Source organism: Callithrix jacchus, chromosome 11 (assembly GCF_049354715.1).
Source record: "Callithrix jacchus isolate 240 chromosome 11, calJac240_pri, whole genome shotgun sequence".
Classification (NCBI taxonomy): Eukaryota; Metazoa; Chordata; class Mammalia; order Primates; family Cebidae; genus Callithrix; species Callithrix jacchus.
This window is the reverse complement of record NC_133512.1, coordinates 53361859-53377806: the sequence shown is the minus strand read 5'-3', so window position 1 is coordinate 53377806 and position 15948 is coordinate 53361859. Positions and strand designations below refer to the sequence as shown.

At 41.0% G+C, this 15948-nt stretch overlaps 1 protein-coding gene and 1 pseudogene across 8 annotated transcripts in view; one reads left to right on the top strand and one right to left on the bottom strand.

The window, feature by feature from the left end:
* The window catches only part of SLC25A13 (solute carrier family 25 member 13), a 210676-nt gene that overhangs the window by 179090 nt on the left and 15638 nt on the right, over positions 1-15948 (bottom strand). For all 8 annotated transcript variants that reach the window (XM_054237282.2, XM_078342730.1, XM_078342732.1 and 5 more), the window contains exon 2: positions 850-903. Coding sequence is in view for 2 of the 8 variants with exons in the window: in XM_035253818.3 (XP_035109709.1) it covers positions 850-903 (54 nt within the window). In the remaining 6 variants the exon portion in view is untranslated. The remainder of the gene's footprint in view (positions 1-849; positions 904-15948) is intronic.
* Positions 14324-14480, top strand: LOC118144050 (small nucleolar RNA U3; annotated as a pseudogene).

Below are 15948 nucleotides of genomic sequence, written 5' to 3'. Positions count from 1 at the left end.
TATAAGATGCCAAGTATAAGACACCAACTTCTATGGTGCCTGTGGCGTTCCAATATCTACTGTTATCCATACTGGAGCCTCCTCCCAGAATACTGCAGTCCTCATAAAGTGATGACAATGATGATGATAACAACAACAATGGGCTTCTACCAGGGAGAGTCAGGACAGTCCCATGGATGAGTGAAGGATTACTGAGATGTTTACAACAAGCTTTAAACTTTTTAGGAGAAAAACTGTACAGGTCAATCTGGAAAAGTAAATGGGCTGCAAAACTCGATACCCAGCAACTGCTTTTATTTGCATAACTTACACCATGTGAGATAAAAGAAATAAAAATATAAACCATGTTGTCATCACAATCATCTACAAGTTAGTTTCCTAAACATTTTTAAAAGCAGATGTATTTGTAAGGCTCTCCTCTGAAGACACTTTGGGATTTGTTTGTTTTACCAGACTGAGTCTCGCTCTGTCACCCAGGCTGGAATGCAGTGGCATGATCTTGGTTCACTGCAACCTCCACCTCCCAGGTTCAAGTGATTCTCCCGCCTCAGCATTCCGAGTAGCTGGGATTACAGGCGTGCACCGCCACACCTGGCTAATTTTTGTATTTTTGGTAGAGACGGGGTTTCACCATGTTGGCCAGGCTGGTCTCAAACTCCTAAACTCAGGTGATCCGCCAGTCTCAGCCTCCCAAAGAGCTGGTATTACAGTTGTGAGCCACTGCACCCAGCTGACACCTTGGGATTTTTAAAAAACATAACAATGAAATAAAGAGCTATTTGAAAATAATCATTAAAAGTTATAGAACACAAATCAAATAAGAAACAAAACAGATTCCTTTATACTGACCTTCAAAAATATTGTTCTAAGCTCAGCTGGATCTGCTCTCTTGGTTAAAGCCACCTATAAATAAACATAAAAATGTTTATGTTATTACAACAAACCTGAGAAACCAAACTAGCAGACTAAACGAAAATAAATCCCAGGTTAGAAATTAGTGCATTTCATTTCTGTACTTAAAATACCACGTTGCCCCAGTGCATATTATGCCCCCTCCACATTTTAAATCAGACTCTTTATATAGCTTCCAAAATGATAAAATTTTACGCAAGGAAACAGTAGTAAAAGCTCTTAATATCTAATGTTGATCGTGTATCATTTCTTAAAAAGAAGCAAGAAAAGTTGAAACATTGCAAACACCTGGCTTTTTTTTACCTATACTCCAGCATAAACTATGCCCTTTCACAGGAGAATATTAAGTATACTACTATTTGTCAGCTAGGCAAGAGAAGATATTTCTTTTTTTTTTTTTTTTTTTTTGAGACAGAGTCTCTCTCTGACGCCCAGGCTGGAGTGCAGTGGTGTGATCTCGGCTCATTGCAACATCGCCTCCCAGATTCAAGTAATTCTCTTGCCTCAGCCTCCTGAGTAGGTGGGATTGCAGGTATACACTACCACTCCCAGTTAAGTTATATATTTTTAGTAGAGCCAGGATTTCACTATGTCGGCCAGACTGGTCTCAAACTCCTGACCTCAAGTGATCTGCCTACCTCAGCTTCCCAAAGTGCTGGGATTACAGGTATGAGCCGTCATGCCCAGCCAAGAAAAAAAAAAAAAAAAAAATATATATATATATATACACACACACACACACACACACACACACACATGCATATATACATATATATATATATATATATTTTTTTTTTTTTTTTTTGAGACAGAGTCTTGCTCAGGCTGGAGTGCAGTGGTGCAATCTCAGCTCACTGCAACCTTACCTTCCAAGTTCAAGCAATTCTCCTGCCTCAGCCTCCCAAGTAGCTGGGATTACAGGTGTATGCCACCACGCCTGGCTAATTTTTGAATTTTTGGCATCTTGGCCAGGCTGGTCTTGAACTCCTGACCTCATGATCCACCTATCTTGGCCTCCCAAAGTGATGGGATTACAGGTGTGAGCCACTGTGCCCCGCCAAGAACATATTTCTCAGCACTTTGGGAGGCCGAGGCAGGTGGATCACGAGGTCAAAAGATCGAAACCATCCTGGCCAACATGGTGAAACCCCGTCTCTACTAAAAATACAAAAACATAGCTGGGCATGGTGGCGAGTGCCTGTAATCCCAGCTACTCAGGAGGCTAAGGCAGGAGAATTGCCTGAACCCTGGAGGTGGAGGTTGCGGTGAGCCGAGATCGCGCCATTGCACTCCAGCCTGGGTAACAAGAGCGAAACTCCGTCTCAAAAAAAATAAATAAAAAAAATTTTTAAATAATAAATAAATAAATAAAAGAAGTCAGTGAACTAGGCAAATCATACTAACTGAAGGGAGTTAACCTCTCAGCTTCACCATGAACAGGCCTGTATACTTCACTACCTGGTTATGCCAAAGAACTTCTCCTCCTCTCCCCAGCTTTTAATTTAATAAATCGGAAGTCTCCAAAGGTATGATATTATTCTACATATTTTAGAAATACAAGGGACTGTGGTTACCTTTCAAGAGCAAAAATTGACAGATTAGCTCAGAATGGGTGTTGTGCTTAATTCTCCAGGCCACAAAGTACAAAAACATCATTGGGGAAAAAGCAAGACAAACTTGAACATGGCTTCCCCAGGCCAACACAAAAGAACCCTTATGTGGAACCAAACAGTGGGCTTATTCAATGTCCCAACACCCAATCCTGCTGGCAAAAACCATCATGAGACTGAGTACTCACCAAGCACAGAGTCACCCCATGATACGGCCAAGGAGAGGTTTCTGGAACCACCCAACACTGGAGCATGTCTCTATCCACAGGGAGACTTATGCAAATTGTCCTAAATCCCTTCTGTGTGCTAGCAAAGGCTGTTCTCAGACCTTTGGACAATGAGTTCTCTGTCTCTAGATATGGAACTGCCTGAGCTCCTAGGCTCTCCACTATCAGGAATAATTTTATTAACTAATCACTACAATGGGAGAAGTAGTCTTTCTGAAACCAGATGTTTGGTCACCTTGCTTCCCAAAGCAAGAATGATAACTCTTCATTTCAGCTGAGGACTTGTAACCACCAAGGCTGTTTCTATTCATAAGAATTTGTAATCCTTTTTTTTGTTTGTTTTTGAGATAGAATTTCACTCTTGTTGCCCAGGCTGGAGTGCAATGGCATGATCTCAGCTCACTGCAACCTCAGTCTCCTCCCAAGTTAAAAAAAATCTGCTTCAACCTCCCAAGTAGCTGGGATTACAGGCATGCACCACCACACTTGGCTAATTTTTTATTTTTAGTAGAGATGGGATTTCACCATGTTGGCCTGGCTGGTCTCCAACTCCTGACCTCAGGTGATTCACCCGCCTCAGACTCCCAAAATGCCGGGATTACAGGCGTGAGCCACTGTGCTTAGCCATGAATATTTAACCTTTTTAAAAATTCAGAATTAGTAAGTGTCCTCTGCTATTCAACAGAGGAGAAGAAAATGGACTGCTAGTCAACCTAAGATGAATGACTCTGCTTCCCTAAAAGCTTCAGAGAGGACTTCCTCCTCTCAGGTCTCTATTCCGAGAAAGGTAGGGTAGGATAAACACAAGAAACGATGGGACAGCATAAAAATGCCTCCGTCCCCCACATTAAGAGCAGAAAAATCCCCTTCTTGATGGAAAGAGTCCCACATCTCATGAAAATGCATAAGTAACACTTTTTAAAAAATATATGGTACCCTAAGTCCTTAACTGTTTTCCTCTCAAAAGCAAAACAAACTTTCCATGAAATGAAGTATTTTTGCTATATCTGAATACCACATCCTTTAAAATCTAATTAATTCTTTATGCCATGAACTTTGTAAGATCTTCCCTGGGCAATGCTATTTCAGAGTAAACTTCCCCTGCTCTAAATTCACATAGCTCATTTCTGCTTAAGGATCCTGAAATGCATATTCAGTGCTCTACATCAGAACTACATCTCAGAGGGCAAAAAAAAAAAAAAAAAGAGTTCCCTTTGTAACCCTCTCAAGGTCTAGGGCAGGGAACACAAATCAAAACAAAGTCAAAAAACGACCCAACACTTATAAGACATGTCACCTAACACATGACTATTCTCTCATTGGATTCTCACTGCAAATCAGAGTCAGATAGGATGGATATTACTCCCCTAATTTTACAGAAGAGAAAACCAAAGCTTGGAAAGCATCAATTATTACCCCTGAAAATTCAGATTAAGTGCCAATCTGTACTGACATTTCTAAATATTTTCTGAGCTGAGATCAGATCCCAAATATTCCATTTCTTACTGTAGTACCCTTCCTACTGACCCGTATTACATGCCGCTTCAAAGTGATGATAACTCGCATTAACTGGCAGTATAATACAGTCACGCATTGCTTAACAGCAGGGACACATTCCGAAAAATGTGTTGTTAGGTGATTTCATCGTGTGACCCTCCTACAATGTACTTGTACAAACCTAGATGGTATAGCCTACACATACCTAGGCAAATGAGATAGCCTATTGCTCCTAGGCTACAAACCTATACAGCACATTACTGTACTGAATACTACAGGCAACTGCAAAATAATGTGTATCTAAACATAGAAAAGGTATGGTAAAAATATGGTTTTAAAAGATAAAATGGGCCTAAGGACTTAAGATGGCGCTGTGAGAACAACCCAGGATCGGAGCTCGCGTTGAATCCGCAAATGGTGAGTCAGAGCTGCATTTCCAGACTGATCTTTGTTGCCCACAGAACGGGGAAACTCCCAAGTATAAAAAAGACACGGGACACCTGGCAGTAGGTCTGCCAGGCGAAGCCGGCAGCCAGGGCAGTGGCGGCAGGCCGTACCCAGCAATCCCCACAGGGCGCGCTTGTCCGGGTGCCCTGTTGAACCGGCAACCTGAGACTTGAGAGGGCTGGACTTGAGACTGAACGAGACTTGGATAGTAGGCCAGCCCAGGGGATTGCAGGAACAGATTGTTTGGGATACCCAGTGGGACGAACAAAGCCGTGATTTCAAACTATCCCAAGCAGACGGTCCGAGACGCTCTGTGGGGGAGGGGCATCCAACACTACCGAGGCAACCCGCCCCAACTGAGATACACGCCCACTGCTGACGCAGCCAGCCGTGGCCAAGGCAACCTGCCCCAACTGAGATACACGCCCACTGCTGACGCAGCCAGCCGTTGCCGAGGCAACCCGTCCCTACTGAGATACACGCCCACTGCTGACGCAGCCTGCCGTTGCTGAGGCAACACGCTACAACAAAGAGACTCCGCCGCAGGGTATGGCGGAGACCACAGCAGAGCCTGCAGGAACAGGGCGAATCACACAACAGCAGGGCAGAGCCTCGGCAGCCAAACAGTGGCTAGTCTGCCTTCTAGCCGGGCAGGACACCTGATCGGACATCCAAAAATAAAGCCCAAACCCCTCAACACAGAGCATTTGAGAAAAAAAAAAAAGGGTTTTTTAATGAGCTCTGTTGCAGCAGAATCAAACATAGCAGCCTAACAGCCCTGAATGAACAACAGAGCGCACAGCTCAGCAATTAAGTCCCTATAAAGTACAAACTGTCTCCTCAAGCAGCTCCCTGACCCCTCTATATCCAAAAGACTGACATTAGGCAGGCATCATCCTGGGACAAAGATAGCAGAAAAAGAAACTGGTAGCATCCCACGCTGTGCCACAGATGCTAGAGGTGCACCGCAGACAAGCAGGGTCTGGAGTGGACCTCAGCAGTTGTACAGCGAAGGGGCTAGACTGGTAGAAGGAAAACCAAGCAAAAGAAATACTTCATCATCAACACTCTGGGTGTCCACTCAGAGACCCAATCGAAAAGTCAGCAACTACGCAGACGACCAGCGGACAAATCCACAAAGATGGGAAGAAACCAGCGCAAAAAGGAGGAAAACACCCGAAACCAGAACACCTCGCCTCCTAGAAAGGACCAAAACTCCTCACCGGCAAGGGAACAAAGCTGGACGGAGAATGACTGTGACGAAATGACGGAATTAGACTTCAGAAGATGGATAATGAGAAACTTTTGTGAGCTAAAAGATCATGTATTAAATCAATGCAAAGAAACTAAGAACCTTGAAAAAAGATTCGAGGAAATGATAACAAGAATGGATAACTTAGAGAGGAATATGAATGAATTAAAGGAGCTGAAAAACACAATACGAGAACTTCGCGAAGCAAACACAAGTTTCAATAGCCGAATTGAGCAAGCAGAAGAAAGAATATCTGAAGTCGAAGACCAACTCAATGAAATAAAACGAGAAACCAAGATCAGAGAAAAAAGTGCAAAAAGGAATGAACAAGGTCTCCAAGAAATGTGGGACTATGTGAAAAGACCTAACCTACGTTTGATAGGTGTACCAGAAGGGGACGAAGAGAATGAATCCAAGCTGGAAAATACTCTTCAGGACATCATCCAGGAAAATTTCCCCCAACTAGCAAGACAGGCCAACACTCAATTGCAGGAAATACAGAGAACACCACAAAGATATTCCGCAAGAAGAGCAACCCCAAGGCACATAATCGTCAGATTCAACAGGGTTGAAATAAAGGAGAGAATACTAAGGGCAGCCAGAGAGAAAGGTCGGGTCACCCACAAAGGGAAGCCCATCAGACTCACAGCAGATCTCTCGGCAGAAACACTACAAGCCAGAAGAGAGTGGGGGCCAATATTCAACATCCTTAAAGAAAAGAACTTTCAACCCAGAATTTCATATCCAGCCAAACTGAGCTTCAGAAGTGAAGGAAAAATAAAATCCTTTGCGAACAAGCAAGTACTCAGAGATTTTGTCACCACCAGGCCTGCTTTACAAGAGCTCCTAAAAGAGGCACTACACATAGAAAGGATCAACCAGTAACAGCCATTCCAAAATCACACTGAATGCTAAAGAGCTTCAACATAATGAAGAATCTACAACAACTAACAGGCAAAACAGCCACTTAGCATCAAAATGGCAGTATCAAATTCACACATAACAATATTAACCCTAAATGTAAATGGACTAAATGCACCAATCAAAAGACACAGACTGGCAAATTGGATAAAAATCCAAAACCCATTAGTGTGCTGTATCCAGGAAACCCATCTCACATGCAAGGATACACAAAGGCTCAAAATAAAGGGATGGAGGAAGATTTACCAAGCTAATGGAAAGCAAAAAAAAGCAGGAGTTGCAATTCTCATCTCTGATAAAATAGACTTTAAAGCAACAAAGATCAAAAGAGACAAAGAAGGCCATTACATAATGGTAAAAGGATCAATACAACAAGAAGAGCTAACAATCCTAAACATATATGGACCCAATGCAGGAGCACTCAGATACATAAGGCAAGTTCTTAATGACTTAGAAAAGGACTTAGACTCCCACACAATAATAGTGAGAGACTTTAACACTCCACTGTCAATACTAGACAGATCAACCAGACAGAAAATCAACAAGGATATCCAGGGCTTGAACTCAGACCTGGAGCAAGCAAACCTGATAGACATTTACAGAACTCTCCACCCCAAATCCACAGAATACACATTCTTCTTAGCACCACATCACACCTACTATAAAATTGACCACATAATTGGAAGTAAAGCACTGCTCAACAAATGCAAAACAACTGAAATCATAACAAACAGCCTCTCAGACCATACTGCAATCAAGTTAGAACTCAGAATTCAGAAACCGACCCAGAACTGCACAGCTTCATGGAAACTGAACAACTGGCTCTTGAATGTTGACTGGGTAAACCACGAAATGAAGGCAGAAATAAAGAAGTTCTTCGAAACCAATGAGAATGAAGACACAACGTGCCAGAACCTCTGGGACACATTTAAAGCAGTCTCCAGAGGAAAGTATATAGCAATAAGTGCCCATATGAGGAGAATGGAGAGATCCAAAATTGACACCCTATCGTCAAAATTGAAAGAGCTAGAGGAGCAAGATCAAAAAAACTCAAAACCCAGCAGAAGACAAGAAATTACTAAGATCAGAGCTGAGCTGAAGGAGATTGAGACACGAAAAACCCTTCAAAAAATCAATAAATCCAAGAGCTGGTTTTTTGAAAAGATCAACAAAATAGACAGACCACTAGCCAGACTGATTAAAAAGAAAAGAGAGAACAACCAAATAGATGCAATAAAAAATGATAAAGGGGAAATCACCACAGATTCCACAGAAATTCAAACCATCATCAGAGAATATTACAAACAACTCTATGCGCATAAACTAGTAAACCTGTAAGAAATGGATAAATTCCTGGACTCCTGTGTCCTCCCAAGCCTAAACCAGGAGGAAGCTGAAACTATGAATAGACCAATAACAAGGTCTGAAGTTGAGGCAGCAATTAAGAGCCTACCACACAAAAAAAGCCCAGGTCCAGACGGGTTCACAGCAGAATTCTACCAGACACACAAGGAGGAGCTGGTACCATTCCTTCTAAAACTACTTCAAACAATCCAAAAAGAGGGAATCCTTCCCAAATCATTTTATGAGACCAACATCATCCTGATACCAAAACCCGGCAGAGACCCAACGAGAAAAGAAAACTTCAGGCCAATATCCATGATGAACATAGATGCAAAAATCTTCAATAAAATATTGGCAAGCCGATTGCACAGCAAATCAAAAAACTTATTCATCATGATCAAGTAGGATTCATCCCAGGGATGCAAGGCTGGTTCAACATACGCAAGTCTATCAACGTAATTCACCACATAAACAGAACCAAAAACAAAAACCACATGATTATCTCAATTGATGCAGAGAAGGCATTTGACAAAATTCAACAGCCCTTTATGCTAAAAACCCTCAATAAACTCGGTATCGATGGAACGTATCTCAAAGTAATAAAAGCTATTTATGACAAACCAACAGCCAATATCATACTGAATGGGCAAAAACTGGAAGCATTCCCTTTAAAATCTGGCACTAGACAAGGATGCCCTCTCTCACCACTCCTATTCAATAGAGTACTGGAAGTTCTAGCCAGAGCAATCAGGCAAGAAAAAGAAATAAAGGGTATTCAAATAGGAAAGGTGGAAGCCAAATTGTCTCTATTTGCAGACGACATGATAGTATACCTAGAAGACCCCATCGCCTCAGCCCAAAAACTCCTGAAACTGATAAGCAACTTCAGCAAAGTCTCAGGATATAAAATCAATGTGCAAAAATCACAAGTATTCGTCTACACCAATAACAGACTTAAAGAAAGCCAAATCAAGAGCGAACTGCCATTTGCAATTGCTACAAAAAGAATAAAATACCTTGGAATACAACTCACAAGGAACGTAAGAGACCTCTTCAAGGAGAACTACAAACCACTGCTCAACGAAATCAGAGAGGACACAAACAGATGGAGAAACATTCCATGTTCATGGTTAGGAAGAATTAATATCGTGAAAATGGCTATACTGCCCAAAGTAATTTACAGAATCAACGCTATCCCCATCAAGCCACCATTGACTTTCTTCACAGAACTGGAAAAAACCACCATGAACTTCATATGGAACCAAAAGAGAGCCCGCATAGCCAAGTCAATTCTAAGCAAAAAGAACACAGTGGGGGGCATCACACTTCTGGATTTCAAACTATACTACAAGGCTACAGTAATCAAAACAGCATGGTACTGGTACCAAAACAGAGATATAGACCAATGGAACAAAACAGAGGCACCGAAGGCAACACAACATACATACAACTATACAATCTTTGATAAACCTGACAAAAACAAGCAATGGGGAAAGGATTCCATGTTTAACAAATGGTGTTGGGAATACTGGATAGCCATGTGCAGAAAGCAGAAACTGGACCCCTTCCTGACACCTTACACTAAAATTCACTCCAGATGGATTAAAGACTTAAACATAAGACCTGGCACCATAAAAACCCTAGAAGGAAATCTAGGCAAAACTATCCAGGACATAAGAGTAGGCAAGGACTTCATGAACAAAACACCAAAAGCATTGGCAACAAAAGCCAAAATAGACAAATGGGACCTAATGAAACTCCACAGCTTCTGCACCGCAAAAGAAACAGCCACTAGAGCAGATCGGCAACCAACAGAATGGGAAAAAATTTTCGCAGTCTACCCATCTGACAAAGGGCTGATATCCAGAATTTACAAAGAACTCAAACAGATTTACAGGAAAAAAACAAACAAGCCCATTCAAAAGTGAGCAAAGGATATGAACAGATACTTTACGAAAGAAGACATATATGAGGCCAACAATCATATGAAAAAATGCTCATCGTCACTGGTCATCAGAGAGATGCAAATCAAAACCACATTGAGGTACCATCTCACGCCAGTTAGAATGGCGATCATTAAAAAATCTGGAGACAACAGATGCTGGAGAGGATGTGGAGAAAAAGGAACACTTTTACACTGTTGGTGGGAGTGTAAATTAGTTCAACCATTGTGGAAGACAGTGTGGCGATTCCTCAAGGCCTTAGAAATAGAAATTCCATTTGACCCAGCAATCCCATTACTGGGTATATATCCAAAAGACTATAAATCGTTCTACTATAAGGACACATGTACACGAATGTTCATTGCAGCACTGTTTACAATAGCAAAGACCTGGAATCAACCCAAATGCCCATTGATCATAGACTGGATTGGAAAAATGTGGCACATATATACCATGGAATATTATGCAGCAATCAGAAATGATGAGTTTGTGTCGTTTGTAGGGACATGGATGAATCTGGAGAACATCATCCTCAGCAAACTGACACAAGAACAGAAAATGAAACACCGCATATTCTCACTCATAGGCGGGTGATGAAAAATGAGAACACATGGACACAGAAAGGGGAGTACTAAACACTGGGGTCTATTGGGGGGAAAAGGGGAGGGCCAGTGGGAGGGGGAGGTGGGGAGGGATAGCCTGGGGAGAAATGCCAAATGTGGGTGAAGGGGAGAAGAAAAGCAAAGCACACTGCCATGTGTGTACCTACCCAACTGTCTTGCATGCTCTGCTCATGTACCCCAAAACCTATAATCCAATAAAAAATTTAAAAATAAATAAATAAATAAATAAATAAATAAAAGATAAAATGCGGAACACCTATACAGGGCAGCTCCATTATGATTTATGGGACCACCGTTGTATATGCAGTCCTTCACTGACAAAAACATCCTTATGTGGTACATAATGCTATATAGTACATGCCAAAAAATCAAAAACTCTCCTAATTTCTCCTAACAGTGTACAGTGTGTATTCAATGCTGTGATTAAGGACATGATCTTACAGGAATGGTAGCTCATGCCTATATCTCAGCACTTTGGGAGGCCAAGGTGGGAGGATCACTTGAGCCCAGGAGTTTGAGACTATCCTGGACAACATACTGGGACCCCATCTCCATTTAAAAAAAAAAAATGGCCTTATTGTCAGATCATCCTCAAATAGGGAGCAAGACCAACCTCATAAACTCACTGGCTATGTGACCTAGAGGCCCTGATCTCTCAGCCTCACTTTCCTCATTTATAAAATGGGAAGTCCCAGACAGCTAAAAGAGTAATATGAGATGATTACATAAAGTGCTTAGAACCAAAGAGGCCATACTGTTAAAGTGCTCGATAAATGGTGTCTACTACTATCTGTATTATTTATCCAAAGATGTTTATGCTCTACCATGTTTACTCCTTAAAAAATATAAATGATAGGTAAACTGGCTCATCATTTAGAGGGGAGAAATTAGCAAAAGAAAAGGTAAAGAAACTCATGGGTCTTTAAACACACTCAATAACCACTAAATAAACATTGTGGACATCCTACCTTATCATTGTCGCAGCTATCCTACCCCCAACCCAGAGTTCCAGGTACAGCAAATGGTTAATGATCACCACAGGATTTCCCTGAGGCCCGCTAAAATTTGTATCAGGTCCTGGTACATTCTATTTAAGCATAGGTAAGTACGGTTCAACAGGGGATGGATTCAGAAAAATTACTACCAGCCTCTTGGGCCTCATCTCTACAGTAATTCCATCTATTATTCACCAGTCAAGTGCTCTGTGGCTGTTTGGAATTTCCATTTCTACTGCCACCTCCCATTCCTATCTTCTTATTTAAGTGTCATTTGCTATCAACGAGGAACATTTAAATACAACTTCATCGAAGACAATGCAAAATTACAATAAGATGTACCAGTTTCTGAAGGCGCATTTCAATGAATTCTACCTGGTGGCAAAACCAATACCCAGGAGGTTCTATGAGCTGGAAAAAGGAAGCCACAAAAATGTAGCCACCCTTCTAAAGTCAATTCAGAACAGCTGTTCAGCATGCATACTTTGTATCACATAAGCCTGGAATTATTAGACTTAGTTCATTCTTGGACTTTAGAAACCTGGAATTATTAGACTTAGTTCATTCTTGGGGTTTAGAAGAGTCATCAAACTTTAGATTGCTTCCAGAAGGCTTATTTTCACTGTTACATTTTTTCTCATACATTGATAGTATGTAAATATTTACAACTACTATTCTTAAAACTGCCTGATTTTCTTTATTATTATTCTTCTGAATTTGAATTTGTAAGAATAGATTCCAACATTAAAGCAAAGTTTTTATATCAAGAATTTTTAATCAAGTAGTTTTATTTTTTCAAACATAGAGAGTAAATCACTAAGAAGAAAAGGGTCCTTTACAGATTACTGTGAATTTCTCATGCCCATCCCATACCCACAGAATCAGAAACTGGGTAGGTCCCAGAAATCCCTTAGGGTTTAACAAACTCTTCAGGTGACCCTGATAGAATTAATGTTTAAGAATCACAGTTTTAGATAATGTCCAATTTTAATGTACTGATTATCAGACTTTGGTTCTCAGCCTTGGCTGTATATTCAAGTTCCCTGTAGGACTTTTAGGTTTTATAGAATCCAAACCATCCCAAAGATCAGTCAAATGAAAGTCTCTAGAATGGGTATCTTTAAAGCTCCCTCAAGAAATTACAACATGTGAGTGGGCTGAGAACTGCATTACAACCTAAGGCCCAACCTCAGCTTCTACATCACCAACTGTACAGCACAGCCCTTCCTCGCCAATACTTCCCCAGTCACCCTCCCAAACCTGAAACATCTGAAAGCCAAGGCAAGCACAGACTTACACTGAAAATTCTACCATCCTAAAGTAATTATTTGCCTTAGATAAGAAATACAAACTCAAAGAGGTAGCTCATCAAAAGCAAGCTTCTGGGTGTGTGTGGGGGGGGGGTGGGTGGGTGTAAATAAGCGTGCAGTGACAAGCAGGAAAGGGAGACAGAAGGAGAAACAGTCCTGCATAGTCTTTTGAACCTGAGGTAATAGTACAATAGGTGGCCCTGAATCCCAAAGAAAAGTATTCTTGGGTGTAACCTAACTACTTAGAAGCTGGGGCCCATACTCCTTCTTTATCTTCCTATACTAAAGACAGTAGAAGGCTAAAACTACAATTCCCAGACTCTCTTGCTGCTATGCGGCCTATGTGCTGTCAACTAGATGAAATTGAGTGAGATCTGGCAAAGGTCGGGGAGTTGGGGGCCACCTTCTGCTGTTTCTGCTAAGCAAGCACCCTTGCGGGAAGTGTCTAGTTTTCCTCTGGCAACCTCCTGCCCTCCCATGTCAGTGGCCACATGGTCCTGAAACACTTTCACTTGGCCGGCAGCATTATGACTGCACAGGAGGTCACTGCTGTCTTGGTGGCCTGCTCTACTTGAGACTCTAGATGTCATTCTTGAGAGCTCAACCTCAAGTCTATTTTTTCACCTTCCCAACAAATTGTCTAAGCCATTTAATACCCTGTAATAAATCTCTCTCTGCTTAAACCAGCTAGAGTAGATTCTGCTCTCTGTAAGTGAGCCCTGACTGATAACAATCAGTAATTGCAAAAGAAAGTTTGGAATTCCCTAAAACCCCACAGTTACATTAACTTGGGAAGAAGAAAAAGGTATCTCAAATTTAAGAAAATAATTTTTACTGAAACCACTGAGTCACTCATCCTTCATCCTACAGTTCCCCTAAGTCCTAATAAATGAAGAGCAGTCATTATGAAAAAAGTTACTGAAATATAAATTAGTATAGAGACAAGATGCCATGTTAAACATTCTTCAAACCACAACATTTCTATGTAATCAGCTGGCAAAACTTCATTTCACTCAACAGTTGACTTATAAAGTATCAGACATCACAAATGTTAACCCACTGGGTAATTACACCAGCAAGTCATTTCAGAGGTACTAGAGATGTTTATCAGAAGGATTCAGTAGATTGTGATGTACATCAGATTTAACTCTGCTCTGCTGTAGACAAGCATAAACTATAAAGCCATCATCATTAAAATTCTGATACTAAGAGGCAGAGTATAACAGTTAAGAATGAATGGTGAAGACTATACTTTCAGGGATCATTTCTATAGTTTGTTACTAAAGAAGTTTCTCTGAACGTGTAGAGAAAAATAAAAAAAAAGAAAAGGAATGAATGGTGGTGTTTTAGCTGGGTTCTTTATGCCAAAAGAGCCTGAAACATACTAGTTCTGGATTTTACTATTATTGTTATTAAGCTGACCTCTACCCACTAGATGTGAGTAGCAATCCCTTCCCCCACAAGCTGTGACAACCAAGAAACTATCTCCAGACACTGCTAAAAAAAAAAAAAAAAAAAATCCCCTTGGGGGCCAAACTACCCCACCCCCAGCTAACAACCATTCCTTAGATGGTGATGCTCTACTTGCTCATCCATTCAACACAATCACCTATGTGTACCAGGTGACAGCACCAGTGTACCAGGTTACAGTGTACAGGCCCAGCACCAGGACAAAGGAGAAAATACCCAATATACCAGAGGCCCTGCCCCAAGCAGGGAAAGCTGACTTACCGACAAGTGGTCGCTATAAAATGTATGGTAAGACATGCTATCATAGGGTAGAGTGGCAGCAGAATTAATACCCTAATTCTGCTAAAGTTGAGAGTCACAGTGGTGGTCTTTGGAGCTGGATAATTTATTATTAATTATAGCAATAACAATGACCAGCTAACTTTTATTGGGTCCTTAACTCTATGTCAGGCATTGTGCTAATGGCTTTATATCTTATTTCATTTAAATACTATAGCATTAAAACTTTTTAAGAGGAAGAGTGAGTAATGTCCCCATTTTTTAGATAAGGAAGCTGAGGCACAAAAGAGTTAAATGAATACTAGTAGATCATGCAGCCAGAAATGACCCCTGAGCTCAGGTTATTTAGACACTAATTATAATAACTGGAGGATATTCTCAGAGTTTATTAAGCAAAAAGGGGGGCTTTAAAGCTACCTTCAGGAATCAAGCCACTGGACAACATTGTAACTGAAATCAATTTAAAATAAAGTCTTTTTAATTTGGCATTATGATTCAGAAATGCCCATGGTTCAGTAGAAGGAAGACCTGCCTAGTGCAGCATATTATTCTCCAGTATTTTATGCTGAACTCAGGCTCAATTTTTTTAAGCATCAAGGTTACAGTATAATTAGGAACCAGCTACAACTGTAAATACCGCACCCAATATAATTTGTTACATATTAGCAAGTGTCAAGTTACTACTACTCCTTAAATGAATAAAAACTGATCGTGCTGTTCAGAAGACTGGGATGTATGTTCCTGATGGGAAACAAAGGAATATAAAAAGCATATGACATATTTATAAAGTGCTGAAAGGCTCTACTTCAGAGATCACAAGTTGCTGAAGCCCAGACAATGCCATAAAAAGTTAAACACCTCTGAGAGAGAAGAGCAAACTTAGTAAATAAAGAAGAGAAAGCCAACAATGAAAGGACGATAAAGAAGTTGTTTCCACTAAATAAAGCCTTACCTGTTCAAAATTCTGCTGTGTATCAACCTCATCTGACTGAAGTATAGTCAAGAACCAGAAGGAAGCAGAAAGGAAAAGGAAATGAGCTCTCTGCACAGCGGGGGACTCATCTCAAAAACAACACAACATTGCACTTGAGTGAGCCCTCCGGGCCCCTCTCACACAG